At 49.2% G+C, this 15,510-nt stretch overlaps 3 protein-coding genes and 1 pseudogene across 3 annotated transcripts; 3 read left to right on the forward strand and 1 right to left on the reverse strand.

The window, feature by feature from the left end:
- The first annotated feature begins 2,901 nt into the window (after window positions 1-2,901).
- LOC116968080 (histone H1-like) lies at window positions 2,902-3,977 on the forward strand. Its single transcript, XM_033014708.1, has one exon. It carries the CDS (start codon window positions 2,937-2,939, stop codon window positions 3,582-3,584), a length of 648 nt encoding a protein of 215 aa, XP_032870599.1. The 5' UTR covers window positions 2,902-2,936; the 3' UTR covers window positions 3,585-3,977.
- An 83-nt stretch (window positions 3,978-4,060) lies between these two features.
- LOC116968091 (histone H4) lies at window positions 4,061-4,508 on the forward strand. Its single transcript, XM_033014719.1, has one exon. It carries the CDS (start codon window positions 4,121-4,123, stop codon window positions 4,430-4,432), a length of 312 nt encoding a protein of 103 aa, XP_032870610.1. The 5' UTR covers window positions 4,061-4,120; the 3' UTR covers window positions 4,433-4,508.
- A 784-nt stretch (window positions 4,509-5,292) lies between these two features.
- On the forward strand, window positions 5,293-11,959 carry LOC116968096 (annotated as a pseudogene).
- Window positions 10,104-10,559, reverse strand: LOC116968088 (histone H2B-like). The gene has a single exon (XM_033014715.1). The coding sequence runs from the start codon at window positions 10,533-10,535 to the stop codon at window positions 10,158-10,160; it is 378 nt and encodes a 125-aa protein (XP_032870606.1). The 5' UTR covers window positions 10,536-10,559; the 3' UTR covers window positions 10,104-10,157.
- Window positions 11,960-15,510: the final 3,551 nt, after the last annotated feature.

A 15,510-nucleotide genomic window follows, 5' to 3' on the forward strand; every position in this document is an offset into this window, starting at 1 on the left:
TTTACCACCATTGCTGGGGACTTCAATAAGGCGAACCTCAAGAAATCACTCCCCAACTTCCACCAACATGTCTCCTGCTGCACCCTCGACCACTGCTACACCACCATCAAGAATGCCTATCGTTCTATCCCTCCCCCTCACTTCGGTAAGTCCGACCATACCGCGGTGCTGCTTCTTCCTGCCTACAGGCAGCAATTAAAGAGCGCACCCCCAGAAGTGAGGGCAGCACAGAGCTGGTCGGGGGGGGGGGGGCAGAAGAACAACTCCAGGACTGTTTGGAGTCTGTAGACTGGGCAATGTTCAAGGACTCGGCAACGGACTTGAACGAATATGCCACAGTCGTTACAGACTTCATAAAGAAATGTGTGGAGGACTGTATCCCTACAAAAACCTTCCGAGTGTTTCTCAATCAGAAACCTTGGATGAACTTTGAGATCCGCACTCTCCTGAAGTCCAGACACAGGGCATTCACCTCCAATGAAACAGTGGCCTACATGAAGACCAGATACGACCTTGGTAAGGCCATCAAAAAGGCCAAAAGGGACTTCTGCTCCAAACTGGAGGACGAGACAGATGTTCGGCAGCTGTGGCGGGGCCTGAATACAATCACCTCCTACAAGGCAAAACCAGGAGGCAGCTCGAATGCCGGTGTAACATCACTCCCTGACGAGCTCAATGCGTTTTACGCACGCTTTGACAGGGAGAATACTGATGTGCCTTCCCGATCCCAATCTCCCATTCGCTGTGATGGCATTTCAGTCTCAGTCACAGAGGCCGATGTCAGGTAATCCTTCAGAAGGGTGAACCCCCGAAAAGCACCTGGACCTGATGATATACCCGGTCGTGTTCTAAAAACCTGTGCGGACCAACTGGCGGAAGTTTTTACGGACATTTTCAACCTCTCACTTCTGAGGTCTGAGGTCCCCACCTGCTTTAAAAGGGCATCAATTATACCAGTGCCCAAGAAGAGTAAGGTGACGTGCCTCAATGACTATCGACCAGTGGCACTTACGCGTGGCACTATCGGTGATGAAGTGCTTTGAGAGGTTGATCATGGAGCAAATCAACTCCTACCTCGACAAAAACCAAAAACCACTGCAGTTCGCGTACCACCACAATAGATCAACGGTGGATGCGATCTCACTGGCCCTCCACTCCGCACTGGACCACTTGGACAACAAAAACTCATATGTCAGGCTGTTATTCATTGATTACAGCTCGGCATTTAACACAATCATCCCCTCCAAACTGGTTACCAAACTCGCAGAACTGGGTCTCTGCGCATCCCTCTGCAACTGGATCCTCGACTTCCTCGTCCACAGACCACAGTCTGTTCGTATTGGTGGAAATGTGTCAGCCTCGATAACAATCAGCACGGGAGCACCTCAAGGCTGCCTGCTCAGCCCCCTGCTGTACTCACTCTATACCCATGACTGCGTAGCGAACCACAGTGCGAACTCCATCATCAAGTTCGCTGACGACACCACCAAAGATCTTATAGCAGAGCTCCGCTATAAGATCTTTGGACACCACTATTGTGGGGCGTATCACTGATGGGGATGAGTCAGAGTACCGAAGAGAGATCGAGCAACTCTCCATATGGTGCCAGCGCAATAACCTGGCCCTCAACACCAGCAAAACCAAGGAACTGATTGTGGACTTTGGAAGGAGTAGGAGGGGGACCCACAGCCCCATTTATATCAACGGGTCGATGGTTGAAAGGGTCAAGAACTTCAAATTCCTGGGCGTGCACATCTCTGAAGATCTTTCCTGGTCCGAGAACACTAACGCAATTATCAAAAGGCTCATCAGCGCCTCTACTTCCTGAGAAGATTACGGAGAGTCGGATTGTCAAGGAAGACTCTCTCTAACTTCTACAGGTGCACAGTCGAGAGCATGCTGACCGGTTGCATCGTGGCTTGGTTCGGCAATTTGAGCGCCCCGGAGAGGAAAAGATTCCAAAAAGTAGTAAACACTGCCCAGTCCATCATCGGCTCTGACCTTCCTTCCATCGAGGGGATCTATCGCAGTCGCTGCCTCATAAAGGCTGGCAGTATCATCAAAGACCCACACCATCCTGGCCACACACTCATCTCCCCACTACCTTCAGGTAGAAGGTACAGGAGCCTGAAGACTGCAACAACCAGGTTCAGGAATAGCTACTTCCCCTCAGCCATCAGGCTATTAAACCTGGCTCGGACAAAACTCTGATTATTAACAACCACTTTCTGTTATTTGCACTTTACCAGTTTATTTATTCATGTGTGTATATATTTATATCATGGTATATGGACACATTTATCTGTTTTGCAGTAAATGCCTACTATTTTCTGTGTGCTTAAGCAAAGCAAGAATTGCATTGTCCTAGACAGGGACACATGACAATAAAACTTGAACTTGAACTTGAACTAAATGGGCCCGCGATTTAGACTGATGTCACTGTGTTTGTGGGTGCCAACATATCGCCGGATTTCCCAGCCCCTCCGGTGGAAAATGAAAATGTTTCCCTGTCACAAGTTCGCCCCGACAGTGATCTCAATCCTGAGTTGCGAACGAACCGCAACGTGTTAGTTAGTTTTAACATTTCAGTCGAAAAGCGGCGAGTATGTCAGCGATCGGGGCAGAGAACACGCTCAGCGCGGCAATGAAACCAGTTTATATGGAAAATGCTGCATTTAATTCGGGTCAAACTTTCTCTAAAGCAAACCTTCCGGCCTCCAGGACGGACAAGGGGCGGTTTGGGACACAAAGGTGTCCGATTTTCATGCGAATCTGAGACTTTTTGAGGAGAGAGAAACACAGTGGCGCTGGGGGCTGCCAACAGGATGTTTCCGCCCCGTCCGCTCTCTGCCTTTAAGTTGCTCTGTGCCGCCGCCTCTCGCTTCATTTCTCACCCAGTCCTGACTGTGAGAGATCACTTGTGCAGAGTTGCTGATATGAGCGAGACCGCAGCCGCCGAAGCGGCTCCTCCGCCCGCCCAAACCAAGGCTCCCAAGAAGAAGGCGGCGGCCGCCCAGAAAAAGACCGCCGGTCCCAAGCTGGGGGAACGGATCGACAAGATTGTTGCGGATTGCCACGAACGGCGAGGAATGTCCCTGGTGGCGGTATCGAAGGGACTGGCTGCCAGCGGTATCGATGTTGAAAAGTACCACAAGCTCATCAAGGTGACCATCAAGAGGAAATTGGATTCCGGCTCCCTGGTTCAGACCAAGGGCAAGGGCGCCTCGGGCTCCTTCAAGGTCGCTGCGAAAGAAGGGGCCGTGAAAATGGCAAAGACAGCCAAGAAACCAGCGTCCAAGGTTTCGAAGACCAAAAATACGACCGTAAAAAAAAACTCGCCCAAGAAACCACCGGCAAAGAAAATGTTCAAGAAAACGGTAAACAAGAAATCTCCCGCCAAGAGAGTTGGGGTCAAGAAACCAACACCTAAGAAATCAGTGGCTAAGAAATCAGCTGCCAAGAAGGCGGCGCCCAAGAGCCCCAAGAAGTCTCCAATAACAAAGGTGAAAGTGGTCAAGACGTCGAGAAAAGCGCCGAAGCCGAAACCAGCGGCGAAAGTCCTGAAAAAAACGACAAGAAAATGAATTAAAACGATCAACTTGTAAATACCTAAACCCAACGGCTCTTCTCAGAGCCACTCACATCGTCCTGGAAAGAGCAGATCCTGAATCAAGGGTTACAGTCCCAGGACGAGTCTCAGTGCCAACGGGAAATAATTCCCATTAAACCTGGGATCCCCGGTAATTCACTGCCCCGTCCCTGGTGTCTGAAATAAACACAGTTTAAGGTTTATCTGAGAAACTGCAACACTGATGGTGAATTAATTGTCAATGCATCTAGACAGATATATTACTGTTTGCTCTTTAATGTGGAATCCGTGCCTGTGAAAGTTTGCGGGGCGCTGAGTCTCGGATGTATTGTCAGCAACCGTTGGAAATTGGCGGTTGCAGAAAACCGGGGATTGGAGCTGGGTATGAGAGGCCGCTCTCTCCTCTGTCTGTCACTCTGACTGTCTCCTCCCCTCCTCTCTGCGTTTCTCGAGCAGGTCGGGGCGCTGTGTATAAAAGAAGACAGTACCATTCGGCCTTTTATTGTGCAGCGACTTGAGTGAAGAAATATCATGTCTGGCAGAGGGAAAGGAGGCAAAGGGCTGGGCAAAGGCGGAGCCAAACGGCATCGCAAAGTACTACGTGATAATATCCAAGGCATCACCAAACCAGCTATCCGCCGCCTGGCTCGGCGTGGCGGTGTCAAGCGAATCTCGGGTCTGATCTACGAGGAGACCCGTGGGGTGCTGAAGGTTTTCTTGGAGAATGTGATCAGGGATGCGGTCACCTACACCGAGCACGCCAAGCGTAAGACGGTCACTGCCATGGATGTGGTGTACGCTCTGAAACGCCAGGGTCGCACTCTGTATGGCTTCGGCGGTTGAAGAATTCTTCCCTTTATCCAATCGACAAAACAAAGGCTCTTTTAAGAGCCACCCACCACTTCACTGAGGGAGCAGTGACCGAGAGCATGCAACTATGGAATGAATGAACATTTAGTTATTGCCCGACAGTTGCATGCATTTGGTGTTCAAGAAGGAACTGCAGTTGCTGGAAGATCGAAGGTACACAAAATGCTGGAGAAACAGCAGTTGCATGCATTTGATTGATTCTTGCTTTCAGCGGTTGTGATGAGCAAAGGTGAAGTTAGGCAGATATTCTGAAGATTTAAACTGAGGAGGGGCATATAGTAGACCATTCTCCTTGCCAAAGATCATAGAGGCTATCTCCGTTCTCCCCTTTGCCACTTAACGCTTTGTAAATCCAGCAACACAAAGGTCGACTCGAAACTTTCCCGGGAGGCAGTGGTTTATCTCCAGTCTCAGGTAGAACTGAATACCGTCAGTTTCCACATCGGGTCTGTAAATTCGCACCGCATATTCAGATTTAGTGGTTTACGGAAGTGATTTAAATTAATTCGAAATTAAGTTGGTAGGTACAAAATAGTGCTGCATTCACCTCGAGTATTTACCTCGCTTCCCGATTGCTGTTAAATTGGCGGGCAATTTGAAATTGAACCAGTTGCCAACCACACTACAGTGCGCCTGCCCTCACTGGTTGTCTGAGCTCCGCCCGCCGCTCACAAATCTCTGTATTTGGTCATAAATAATATTTTCCCCGCCGGCCTCAGACCTGAAACCATAGATCTCCGCTATAAGATCTTTGCCTGATTGCTGACTGAGCTGCTGCCAATCGCAGCGCGGGAACGACATGTTTGCATATGTACTACAGCCAATCTCACGCTGTGGGCCGGCTCTTCACCAAGGCTTTAAAAGTCGGCTCCAGAGCCGGCTCCGTCATTCCAGTGCCTCTATTTCACGCTGTAATACAAGTGTTGAAGCACAATGGCCCGGACCAAGCAGACAGCGCGCAAATCGACCGGAGGGAAAGCTCCTCGCAAACAACTGGCGACCAAAGCGGCGCGGAAGAGCGCTCCAGCCACGGGCGGAGTGAAGAAGCCTCACCGCTACCGGCCCGGCACCGTGGCTTTGCGGGAGATCCGGCGCTACCAGAAATCCACCGAGCTGCTCATCCGTAAACTGCCCTTCCAGCGCCTGGTGCGTGAGATCGCTCAGGACTTCAAGACAGACCTGCGCTTCCAGAGTTCGGCCGTCATGGCCCTGCAGGAGGCCAGCGAGGCTTACCTGGTGGGGCTCTTTGAGGACACCAACCTGTGCGCCATCCACGCCAAGCGAGTCACCATCATGCCCAAAGACATCCAGCTGGCCCGCCGCATCCGCGGGGAGCGCGCTTAAACTCCGAACCAAGGACAACAAAAGGCTCTTTTAAGAGCCATCAATCCGGCAGTGGAAAGAGCTGTGTCCTCCTGTTAATTGTCCTCTTACATTATTGTCCCGGCCGTTCTTACCAGAACTGGCACCGCAGTCACAGCTGCCGAGCGGTGTCTGACCCCATGGACTCCAGTATCCCGGTTTGATCATTTACCCCGCGTCACATGTCATTGCTCGGCCCATCCACAAACACCGTGAGTGGTCCTGAAATAATGTCTGGGTCACTGGGTTTGTTTTATCCTTCACATGCTCTACCCAGCTGTTCATTATATAATTACAGTGGCGGCCCGGGCTATCAGCGGGACTTTATTTAGCAACGTTCCACGATCGCTATTACTGAGCGGAATCTCACGCCGCTGATCCAATGTCTCGGGTAGATCTGTTTATGTTGTAAATCTCATAGCGACTATGTGTACACGACCCGAGAAAACCGACGGCCTCCTTTGTGAAGTTCGCTGCTTTCACCGACAACAAATGCCTTCAATGTTTACCATGATCCACCAGCCCCTTTACACCTCCATCACCCACCAGGAAAGGCCTTACAGTTCTTCTTGGAACAGAGACCCAATCAGTTCCCCTCTATGAACAACCTTTCCTGCCTGGCAGAAGCTGTCCTCCCCTCAATAATTTGTCTTTTGGCTCCTCACTTACTTCAGGTTAAACGTGTAGCCATGAGTACTTGCATGGACTCAAGCAATTCCGCCTTTTAGTTGGTTATGTCAAACAATTCTTGTTCCAAATGTGCACTGGCACCATGCCCAAATGCTTCCCTGCCGCATCGATGATTGCATCGGGACTCTCCCTTGCACCCGTGCAGAAACCATTGATTCCATTAACTTTACCATTAATTCTACACTGCATACCTTTGACACCTCTCCGCCTTCTTGATCTCGCTGTCTCCCTCAGAGGGGACAGGCAATAGACTGGCATCTACTGCAAACCTACTGACTTCCAATGTTATCTGTACATCTCCTTCCATCCTGCCCCTATATCCTTTGTGTCCTTCAGTTCTGCACTCACTCCCCTGCCCCCAGATAGAACAGAGATCCCCTGATTCTCATCTTTCACACCACCAGCCTCTACATACAATACATCATCCTCTGACATTTCCGCTACCTTCACCTTGATCCCACCACCGGTCACAGCTTCCCATCTTCATCCCTTTCTGCCTTCAACAGACCACTCCCTCTGCAACCCCTTGTTTCAGTCATCCCTTCCCAGCCAAACCACCCCTTTCCCAGCTACTTTCCTCTGCAACCACAGGAGATGTAACACCTGTGCCTCGACCTCTCCCAAGTCAAGTTAAGTTTATTCATCACATACACATATGAGATGTGCAGTGAAATGAAAAGTGGCAATGCTCGCGGACTTTGTGCAAAACGACAAACAAACAAACACCCAAACAAACTAAAAAAAGAATGTAACAGAATCACATATTATTTTACATATTAAATATTGTGGGCGTAAATAAAAGGGAAGAAAACAGCAATTTAAAAAAGAGCAGTAGAGTGGTACAGTAAAGTTAGTCCCTGGTGAGACACGAGTTTACAGTCCTAATGGCCTCTGGGAAGAAACTCCTTCTCAACCTCTCCGTTCTCACAGCATGGCAACGGAGGCGTTTGCCTGAACGTAGCAGCTGGAACAGTCCGTTGCAGGGGTGGAAGGGGTCTCCCATGATCTTATTGGCTCTGGAGTTGCACCTCCTGATGTAGAGTTCCTGCAGATGGGCGAGTGAAGTTCCCATAGTGTGTTCGGCCGAACGCACTACTCTCTGCAGAGCCTTCTTGTCCTGGGCAGAGCAGTTCCCAAACCAGATTGTAATATTTCCGGACAAGATGCTTTCCACAGCCGCTGAATAGAAGCACTGGAGGATCCACAGAGACACTCTGAATTTCCTCAATTGGCTGAGGTGGTAAAGGCGCTGCCTTGCCTTACTCATGAGTGCTGCGGTGTGTGATGTCCATGTCATATCCTCAGAGATGTGGACTCCCAGGTATTTAAAACAGCTCACCCTATCCACAGTATCCCCATTTATCCTCAATGGAGTGTACGTCCTCGGATGATGTGCCCTCCTAAAGTCCACGGTCAGCTCCTTAGTTTTTTTGATGTTCAAGAGGAGGCTGTTGCCCTGACACCAGAGTGCCAGATCAGCCACCTCCTCCCGGTAGGCCTTCTCATCATTGTCTGAGATCAGGCCCACCACCACAGTGTCATCAGCAAACTTGATTATTGAGTTGGAGCTGAACCTTGCCACACAGTCATGTGTGTACAGGGAGTACAATGGGGGGCTGAGGACGCAACCCTGGGGTGATCCTGTGCTCAGGGTGAGGGACTTTGATGTATTCCCTCCCATCGTGACTACCTGGGGCCTGGCGGTGAGAAAGTCCAGGGCCCAGGCACACAGGGCCCTAATTCCAATAGCTTCTCAGCCAATCTGGTGGGGACTATCGTGTTGACCTCACATTTACCCAAGGATCTCAGCTATCCTTAACATGAGAGAAAGATTCACGTGCACCTCCTTTAACCACCTCTGTTGTATTTGGTGTTCCTGCTGTGGCTTCCTGTATGGAGAGACCAGGTGTAGACTCGGTGACCGTTTCACTGAAGACTTGCACTCAATCCACCAAGGCCTGGAGTTCCCAGTGGATAACCATTGACTCCCCCTCCAATTCCCATATTGACCTTTCTGTGCTGGGATCCTCTATTGCCAGAGTGAGGCCACACACAAACTGGAGGAACAGTACTTTATATTCTGCTTGGGCAGCCTACAACCTGTGGTATGAACATTGAATTCACCAGTTTTAGGTAACTAATCTACAAACAATTCCCAAACCCAACCCTTGTTTTTCTCCCTCCCTCATCACAACCTCTATCACAATCCGCACATCCTCTGTCCTTATCACTCACCTTTACTTTTTTTAAAATATTTCAATAGTGAAACCATCTGCCCACCTGTATCTACCTATCACTCAACAGGCCTTGTCCTGTTCCAGTTTTCTCCCCTCCCCACTCTAATTGGTCCAAATGCAGGTAGACCCTGTTTCTCAAAAGCCCCCCCGCAGTGACTTTCCCCAATACATGACCTGTGCCTAACAATGATGCAAGTATATCTCCCAGATCCACTGCAATTTTACCCTGGCTTCCCACAATGTCCTGGGATACACTTGGTCAGGCCTCAGGGATTTTTCCGCCTTAGAAAGACATAGAAAATATAAAGAAATAGGTGCAGGAGTAGGCCATTTGGCTCTTCAATCTGGCACCGCCATTCAATATGATCATGGCTGATCATCTAAAATCAGTACCCCATTCCTGCTTTTTCCCCATATCCTTTGATTTATTTAGCATTAAGACCGAAACGTAACTCTCTCCTGGAAACATACAGTGAATTGCCCTCCACTGGCAGAGAATTCCACAGATTCAGGCGGATGGGAAGGGTGACCATGGCTCAGGGCGGGGTGCTGCCGCCCAAGATGAATCTCTGGTGAGAGGAACAGTCCAATCAGAGAGTAGTCGTATACTAGTGAACAGGCGGCAACAAGAGAAGCGCGGAAACCAACCGTCGGACCCCAAGAGTTTGAAAAAGTCCGCCAAAAATGTTTTTCCCAATAATCTCCAAAAATAAATACGTTTTAAACTCAGATCTTGCGTAACCCATTTAGCCCTCACTTGATACCGATCCATTTACAATAGACAAGAGAGATTCAGGGAATTTAATCTTAAATACAATACAATACGGGTTTATTCGTCACATTGCACATAAAGTGCAAGTGAAATGAATATGTCAGCAGCGATACAATGAGAAAGAACACACAATACACAATAAAAAATTAACACAAACATCCACCACAGCATTCAGGTGGAAGACACAAACATTGTCCAGTCCTCCTCCATTTCCCCCGTGGTCGGGACCAGAGTCCAGAGCCAGTCCATAGTCGGCTCTTCCCCACCTCCATTAACTGGTAATCGAACGGAGCAAATGCGTCTCACGGATTATAACAGCGGGTGGATTCTGTGTAAATAACACAGCGTTAAATTATGTTCGACTCAGTTCATAAAGTGCGGACGGATGCGAGATTACGGCGTCAAGTGGTTCTGTGACTGAACCTGTTGAGATCTCAGTAAAAGCGGTATTCAGGAAATAATCCGGCCGCAGTTTGATAAACATAAACACAATTCAACATATTGTACCTGTTTCCAAAAGTCCCCATACAATTCTGCAACAATTCGATGTCGAAATAATGTTACAACTCTTTCAGTGAGATTGTGGGTGGCTCTTAAAAGAGCCTTTGGGTTTTCGGTTTATCAGGATTGAGAATGTTTACTTCGAACTGGTATACTTGGTCACCGCCTTTGTCCCTTCCGACACGGCGTGCTTGGCCAGCTCCCCGGGCAGCAGCAGGCGCACGGCGGTCTGGATCTCCCGGGAGCTGATGGTCGACCGCTTGCTGTAATGAGCCAAGCGGGAAGCCTCACCCGCGATGCGCTCGAAAATATCGTTGACGAACGAGTTCATGATGCTCATGGCCTTGGAGGAGATGCCGGTGTCGGGGTGAACCTGCTTCATCACTTTGTAGATGTAGATGCCGTAACTCTCCTTCCTCGATCTCCTTCGCTTCTTACCCGCCTTGCCGGCAGGTTTGGACACGGCTTTCTTGGCGCCCTTCTTGGCCACTTTCACTTTCGGTGGGTCAGGCATTTCGTCTGTCGGCTTTGGACACACAAATGTAGGGAACTCAACCCGAGCGCGGATTAAATAAATTGCCCCACCGCCCTATGCTAATGATGGATTGAGGAAAGCGAACATTGTCATTGGTTGATGTCAATCCATCTTTTGATTGGACCTCCGAAGCAACCAATCACAGAGAGCGCCCACTGGGGGGGGGGGGGCGAGAGGGAGGGAGGGGGCAAAGAGGGAGAGGGGCAGAGGGGAGCAGCTCAGCGAGGGAGGGGCAGGGCAGAGAGGGAGGAGGGCGACAGAGAGGGAGGAGGGGGGCAGAGAGGGAGGAGGGGGGCAGAGAGGGAGGACGGGGCAGTGAGGAAGGAGGGGGGCAGAGAGGGAGGAGGGGGGCAGAGAGGGTGGAGGGGGGCAGAGAGGGTGGAGGGGGCAGAGAGGGAGGAGGGGGGCAGTGAGGGAGGAGGGGGCAGAGAGGGAGGAGAGGGACAGAGAGGGAGGAGGGGGGCAGAAAGAGAGGAGGGGGCAGATAGGGAGGGAGGGCAGAGGGGGAGGGGGCAGAGAGAGAGGGGGGGCAGAGAGGGAGGAGGCAGAGAGAGAGAGGGCTGGGGGGGGCAAAGAGGGAGGGGGCAAATAAGGGGGGCAGGTCAGAGAGGGGGGGTAGAGAGGAGGGCAGAGAGGGAGGGGTGCGACAGAGAGGGAGGGGAGCAGCGAGGGAGGGGGCAGCGTGAGAGGAGGGGGGAAGCATGGGAGGAGGGGGGCAGAGAGGGAGGAGGGGCGCAGAGAGGGAGGGGGTAGACGAAGTAACGTCACAGTATTTAGGCAGTGATGTTACTGATTGACCTTTAATGTGGAATCCGTGCCTGTGAAAGTTTGCGGGGCGCTGAGTCTCGGGTGTATTGTCAGCAAACCGTTGGAAATTGGCGGTTGCAGAAAACCGGGGGAGGAGCTGGGGATGAGAGGCCGCTCTCTGCTCTGTCTGTCACTGACTCGGTCTCCTCCCCTTCTCGCCTCTCTCTCTCTCTCTTTCTCTCTCTGCATTTCTCGAGCAGGTCGGGGCGCTGTGTATAAAACGAGACAGTAGCATTCGGACTTTTATTGTGCAGCGACTTCAGTGAAGAAACATGTCTGGCAGAGGGAAAGGAGGTAAAGGACTGGGCAAAGGCGGAGCAAAACGGCATCGCAAAGTACTACGTGATAATATCCAAGGCATCACCAAACCAGCTATCCGCCGCCTGGCTCGGCGTGGCGGTGTCAAGCGAATCTCGGGTCTGATCTACGAGGAGACCCGTGGGGTGTTGAAAGTTTTCTTGGAGAATGTGATCAGGGATGCGGTCACCTACACCGAGCACGCCAAGCGTAAGACGGTCACTGCCATGGATGTGGTGTACGCTCTGAAACGCCAGGGCCGCACTCTGTATGGCTTCGGCGGTTGAATAATTCCTCCTTTTATCCAATTATAAAACAAAGGCTCTTTTAAGAGCCACCCACCGTTTCACAGAGGGAGCAGTGACCGCGAGCATGATCACATTATGTGCTGAATTAACTTTTTCCTATTGCCGGACCGCTGCATGCATTTGATTGATTCTTGCTTTCAGTGGTTGTGATGAGGAAAGCTGAAGTTAGGCAATATTCTGAAGGTTTAAACTGATGAGGGGCTTATAGTAGACTATTCTCCAGGCCAAAGATCATAGCGGCTATCTCCGTTCTCCCCTTTGCTACTTAACGCTTTGTAAATCCAGCAACACAAAGGTCGACTCGAAACTTCCCCGGGAAGCAGTGGTTTATCTCCAGTCTCGGGTAGAACTGAATACCGTCAGTTTCCACATCGGGTCTGTAAATTCGCACCGCATATTCAGACTTAGTGGTTTACGGAGGCGATATAAATTAATTCGAATTAAGTTGGTAGGTACAAAATAGTGCTGCATTCACAATTGCAAGCGAGTATTTACCTCGGTTCCCGCTTGTTGTTAAATTGGTGGGCAATTTGAAATTGAACCACACTACAGTGTGCCTGCCCTCACTGGTTGTCTGAGCTCCGCCCGCCGCTCACATATCTCTGTATTTGGTCACAAATAATATTTTCCAAAGATACTAGAAGATACTAGGAATACCGAAACTGACGGTATTCAGTTCTACCTGAGACTGGAGATAAACCACTGCCTCCCGGGGAAGTTTCGAGTCGACCTTTGTCCTGTTCATTGTCCTCTTACATTATGGTCCCGGCCTTTCTTACCACAACGGGCACCGCAGTCACAGCTGCCGAGCGGAGTCTGACCCCACGGACTCCAGTGTCCCGGACGGACCCGGTTACCATGTGAATCCCCTTGTGACGCGTACTGACCTCAATAACACGTCTTTATTGCGCCTTTTCCGCGGGTTCGGCGCTTCACAAAAACAGCGAGTGGCTCTGAAACAGTCTTTGGGTCACTGGGTTGTCTTGTCCTTCACGTGCTTTGCCCAGCTGTTTCTTACCCTTCACAGCGGAGGCCCGGGCTATCAGCGGGACTTTATTTAGCACGGTTCCGCGCCCGCTGTTGCTGAACGGAATCACACGCCGCTGATCCAACGTCTCGGGTGGATCTATTTATGTTATAAATCTCATAACGACTCAAAATGTGTGTACACGACCCAAGCAAACCCCGCCAGTTGATTGCTCTTCGGCCCCATTATGAAGCCCTCTGCTTTCTTTCACCGGCACCATTAAAGCGCGAAAAATAACTCGGCCCCGCAGATATTGCACCAACCCACACAATTTTAAATAATGCAACATGGATATTCATAAACAAGGATAACACCTTTTATTTCTGTCATTAATGGTAAGATTTACATAATTTAGGAGTTATGCGAAACACTGCAATCCCTGGATATCAGCTAACCAGTGAAAGTGATGAGAATTCAACGTATTTCAAACAATGATAGTCCCACCTCTGTTTAGCCTAAAGGACAAAATGTCTAACGTACATACAATAATAAATAAATTTGCAATATTTTGTGCGGCTAACAATCACAATTTCAGACTATGTATATAAAACAAGTGTATTACTTCAAATAAATAATTTAAGAAAATTATGTTCATTACTTATGGGCCTCTTTTTGAACATTTTTACATTTCCTTTTAATGGTCATGTCCTGCATTTTTCTAGTCTTAAATTTGAGTCCATAATGTATGTGAACACTCACAAAGATCGCTACATTTCTAGCCTTGACGCCATGTCAGCACAAGTTCATTTCCTTGTAATCCTGTGCATTGTGTATTGCTGTTTATTAGATGGGAAATGTTGTTCCTCGTCATTTTGACATAGTCAAATTCTGTGCGAAACACATTCTCACACACTTCACAGAATGCTAGAAAATATTCAGAAGGCACCATCAATGAGCCAAAGTCAGATGTAGATGTGTCATATGCTTTATGATGGATGAATATGAGGGCAGGATCAACTAAAGTGGCATCAGGTTGTAGTAGAATGTTCAGTCTGTATGTTGTGTGACACTGCCAAGACAAATAAAAACTTGAAAGGGGAAAGAAATTAGAGGTATACATTTAAATGGATTTAGCATATCATCGGCGGTCACTGGAAACGGGTAAGACTGTCCTTTACACAGTGTCGTCAGCTTGTGGGTCTGCAGATGTCTGTAGAGAACGATCCGCGATCCACACACCTTGGTACAACGTGGGCAGTGGAGACTGGCGGTGGTTGGTAGTCATCGAGCCCCCTTCTCCCTCTCCTTACGGTACTGTCGCTTTGTCTCTGCGACACGGCGTAGTTCCATTTCATAACGTGCAGCTCCTTCCTGCACAGGTTTCCTCCAGGAGCGCCTGTCCAGTGCAATGTGCTCCCAGTTGTTTGATGTGATGTACAATTCCTTCAAACTGTTCTTGATGTTGTCCTTGAAGCGTTTCTTTGGACCACTGGGGGCTCACCAACATTCTTTCAATTGAGAGTGCAGGATTTGTTGAGGGAGACGTGTGTTGGACATGTGAATGACATGGCCAGTCCATCGAAGTTGGTGCTGCATTATTGTGGTGGTGATGCATGTCATGTTGGCTTCCTCCAAAACGCTGATTTAATGCGTTTGTCCTCCCAGCTGATTATCAGAATCTTTCGAAGGATCTTTGATGGTATTGTTCCAGGCCTCTCAGGTGCCTGGTGGTCAATCACTCAGTAGACAGGGTAGAGAGGACAATGGCTCTGTAGACCAGTAGTTTTGTTTGGGCCTTTAGGTCTCAGTCTTCAAAGACTCTTTTCCGGAGTGTGGCGTAGGCTCCGCTGGCACAACTGAGGCGATGGTCGTCCTCAGAGTCGTTCAGCTTTTGAGGAATGAATGCTGCCAAGGTTGGGAAAGTGGTCAACGTTTTCAAGTGTGATGTCGTCCACTTTTAATCTATTGCTAATTATCATTTAAAATAGATGTGATGCACCAATTTCAGTACCAAAAACAAAAAATCATAATTTTGATTTTTTGAAGTCCGATTAAATCATTTAAATGTTGTCTACATTTTGCTTGAGAAAGTTTTATATGGATGTTCTTCCTTGAATTAAATACAAGTACATATTCTATTAGCCTAAACTGTGTAGCCTTATGTATAATTATATTTTTATGAATATTTCACAAATTAAAATAAAAGTGCCATACATGCTATTGTGGTGCGTAGGTCTCGAAACGAAAGAGTGGAGTCAGGTATTTCGAGAGGCATCTTTATTTGTGTTCCTCCCGGTTGTAGGGAAGTCCACACGAGAGAAAGATGGCACCCAAACACCTGCTATTGGGCACTTTCCGTTGCAACCGCAAGAAATGCAACACCTGTCCCTTCACCTCCCCCCTCGACTCCATTCAAGGTCCCAAGCAGTCGTTCCAGGTGCGACAAAGGTTCACCTGTATCTCCTCCAACCTCATCTACTGCATCCGCTGCTCTAGATGTCAACTGATCTACATCGGTGAGACCAAGCGTAGGTTGGGCGATCGTTTCGCCGAACAACTCCGCTCAGTCCGCAAT

The sequence above is a fragment of the Amblyraja radiata genome, chromosome 43 (genome assembly GCF_010909765.2).
Source record: "Amblyraja radiata isolate CabotCenter1 chromosome 43, sAmbRad1.1.pri, whole genome shotgun sequence".
Classification (NCBI taxonomy): Eukaryota; Metazoa; Chordata; class Chondrichthyes; order Rajiformes; family Rajidae; genus Amblyraja; species Amblyraja radiata.

Bases quoted from the DNA above. Each gene is read 5' to 3' on its own strand.
- LOC116968080 (XM_033014708.1), top strand. From the start codon at position 2,937: ATGAGCGAGACCGCAGCCGCCGAAGCGGCTCCTCCGCCCGCCCAAACC.
- LOC116968091 (XM_033014719.1), top strand. From the start codon at position 4,121: ATGTCTGGCAGAGGGAAAGGAGGCAAAGGGCTGGGCAAAGGCGGAGCC.
- LOC116968088 (XM_033014715.1), bottom strand. From the start codon at position 10,535: ATGCCTGACCCACCGAAAGTGAAAGTGGCCAAGAAGGGCGCCAAGAAA.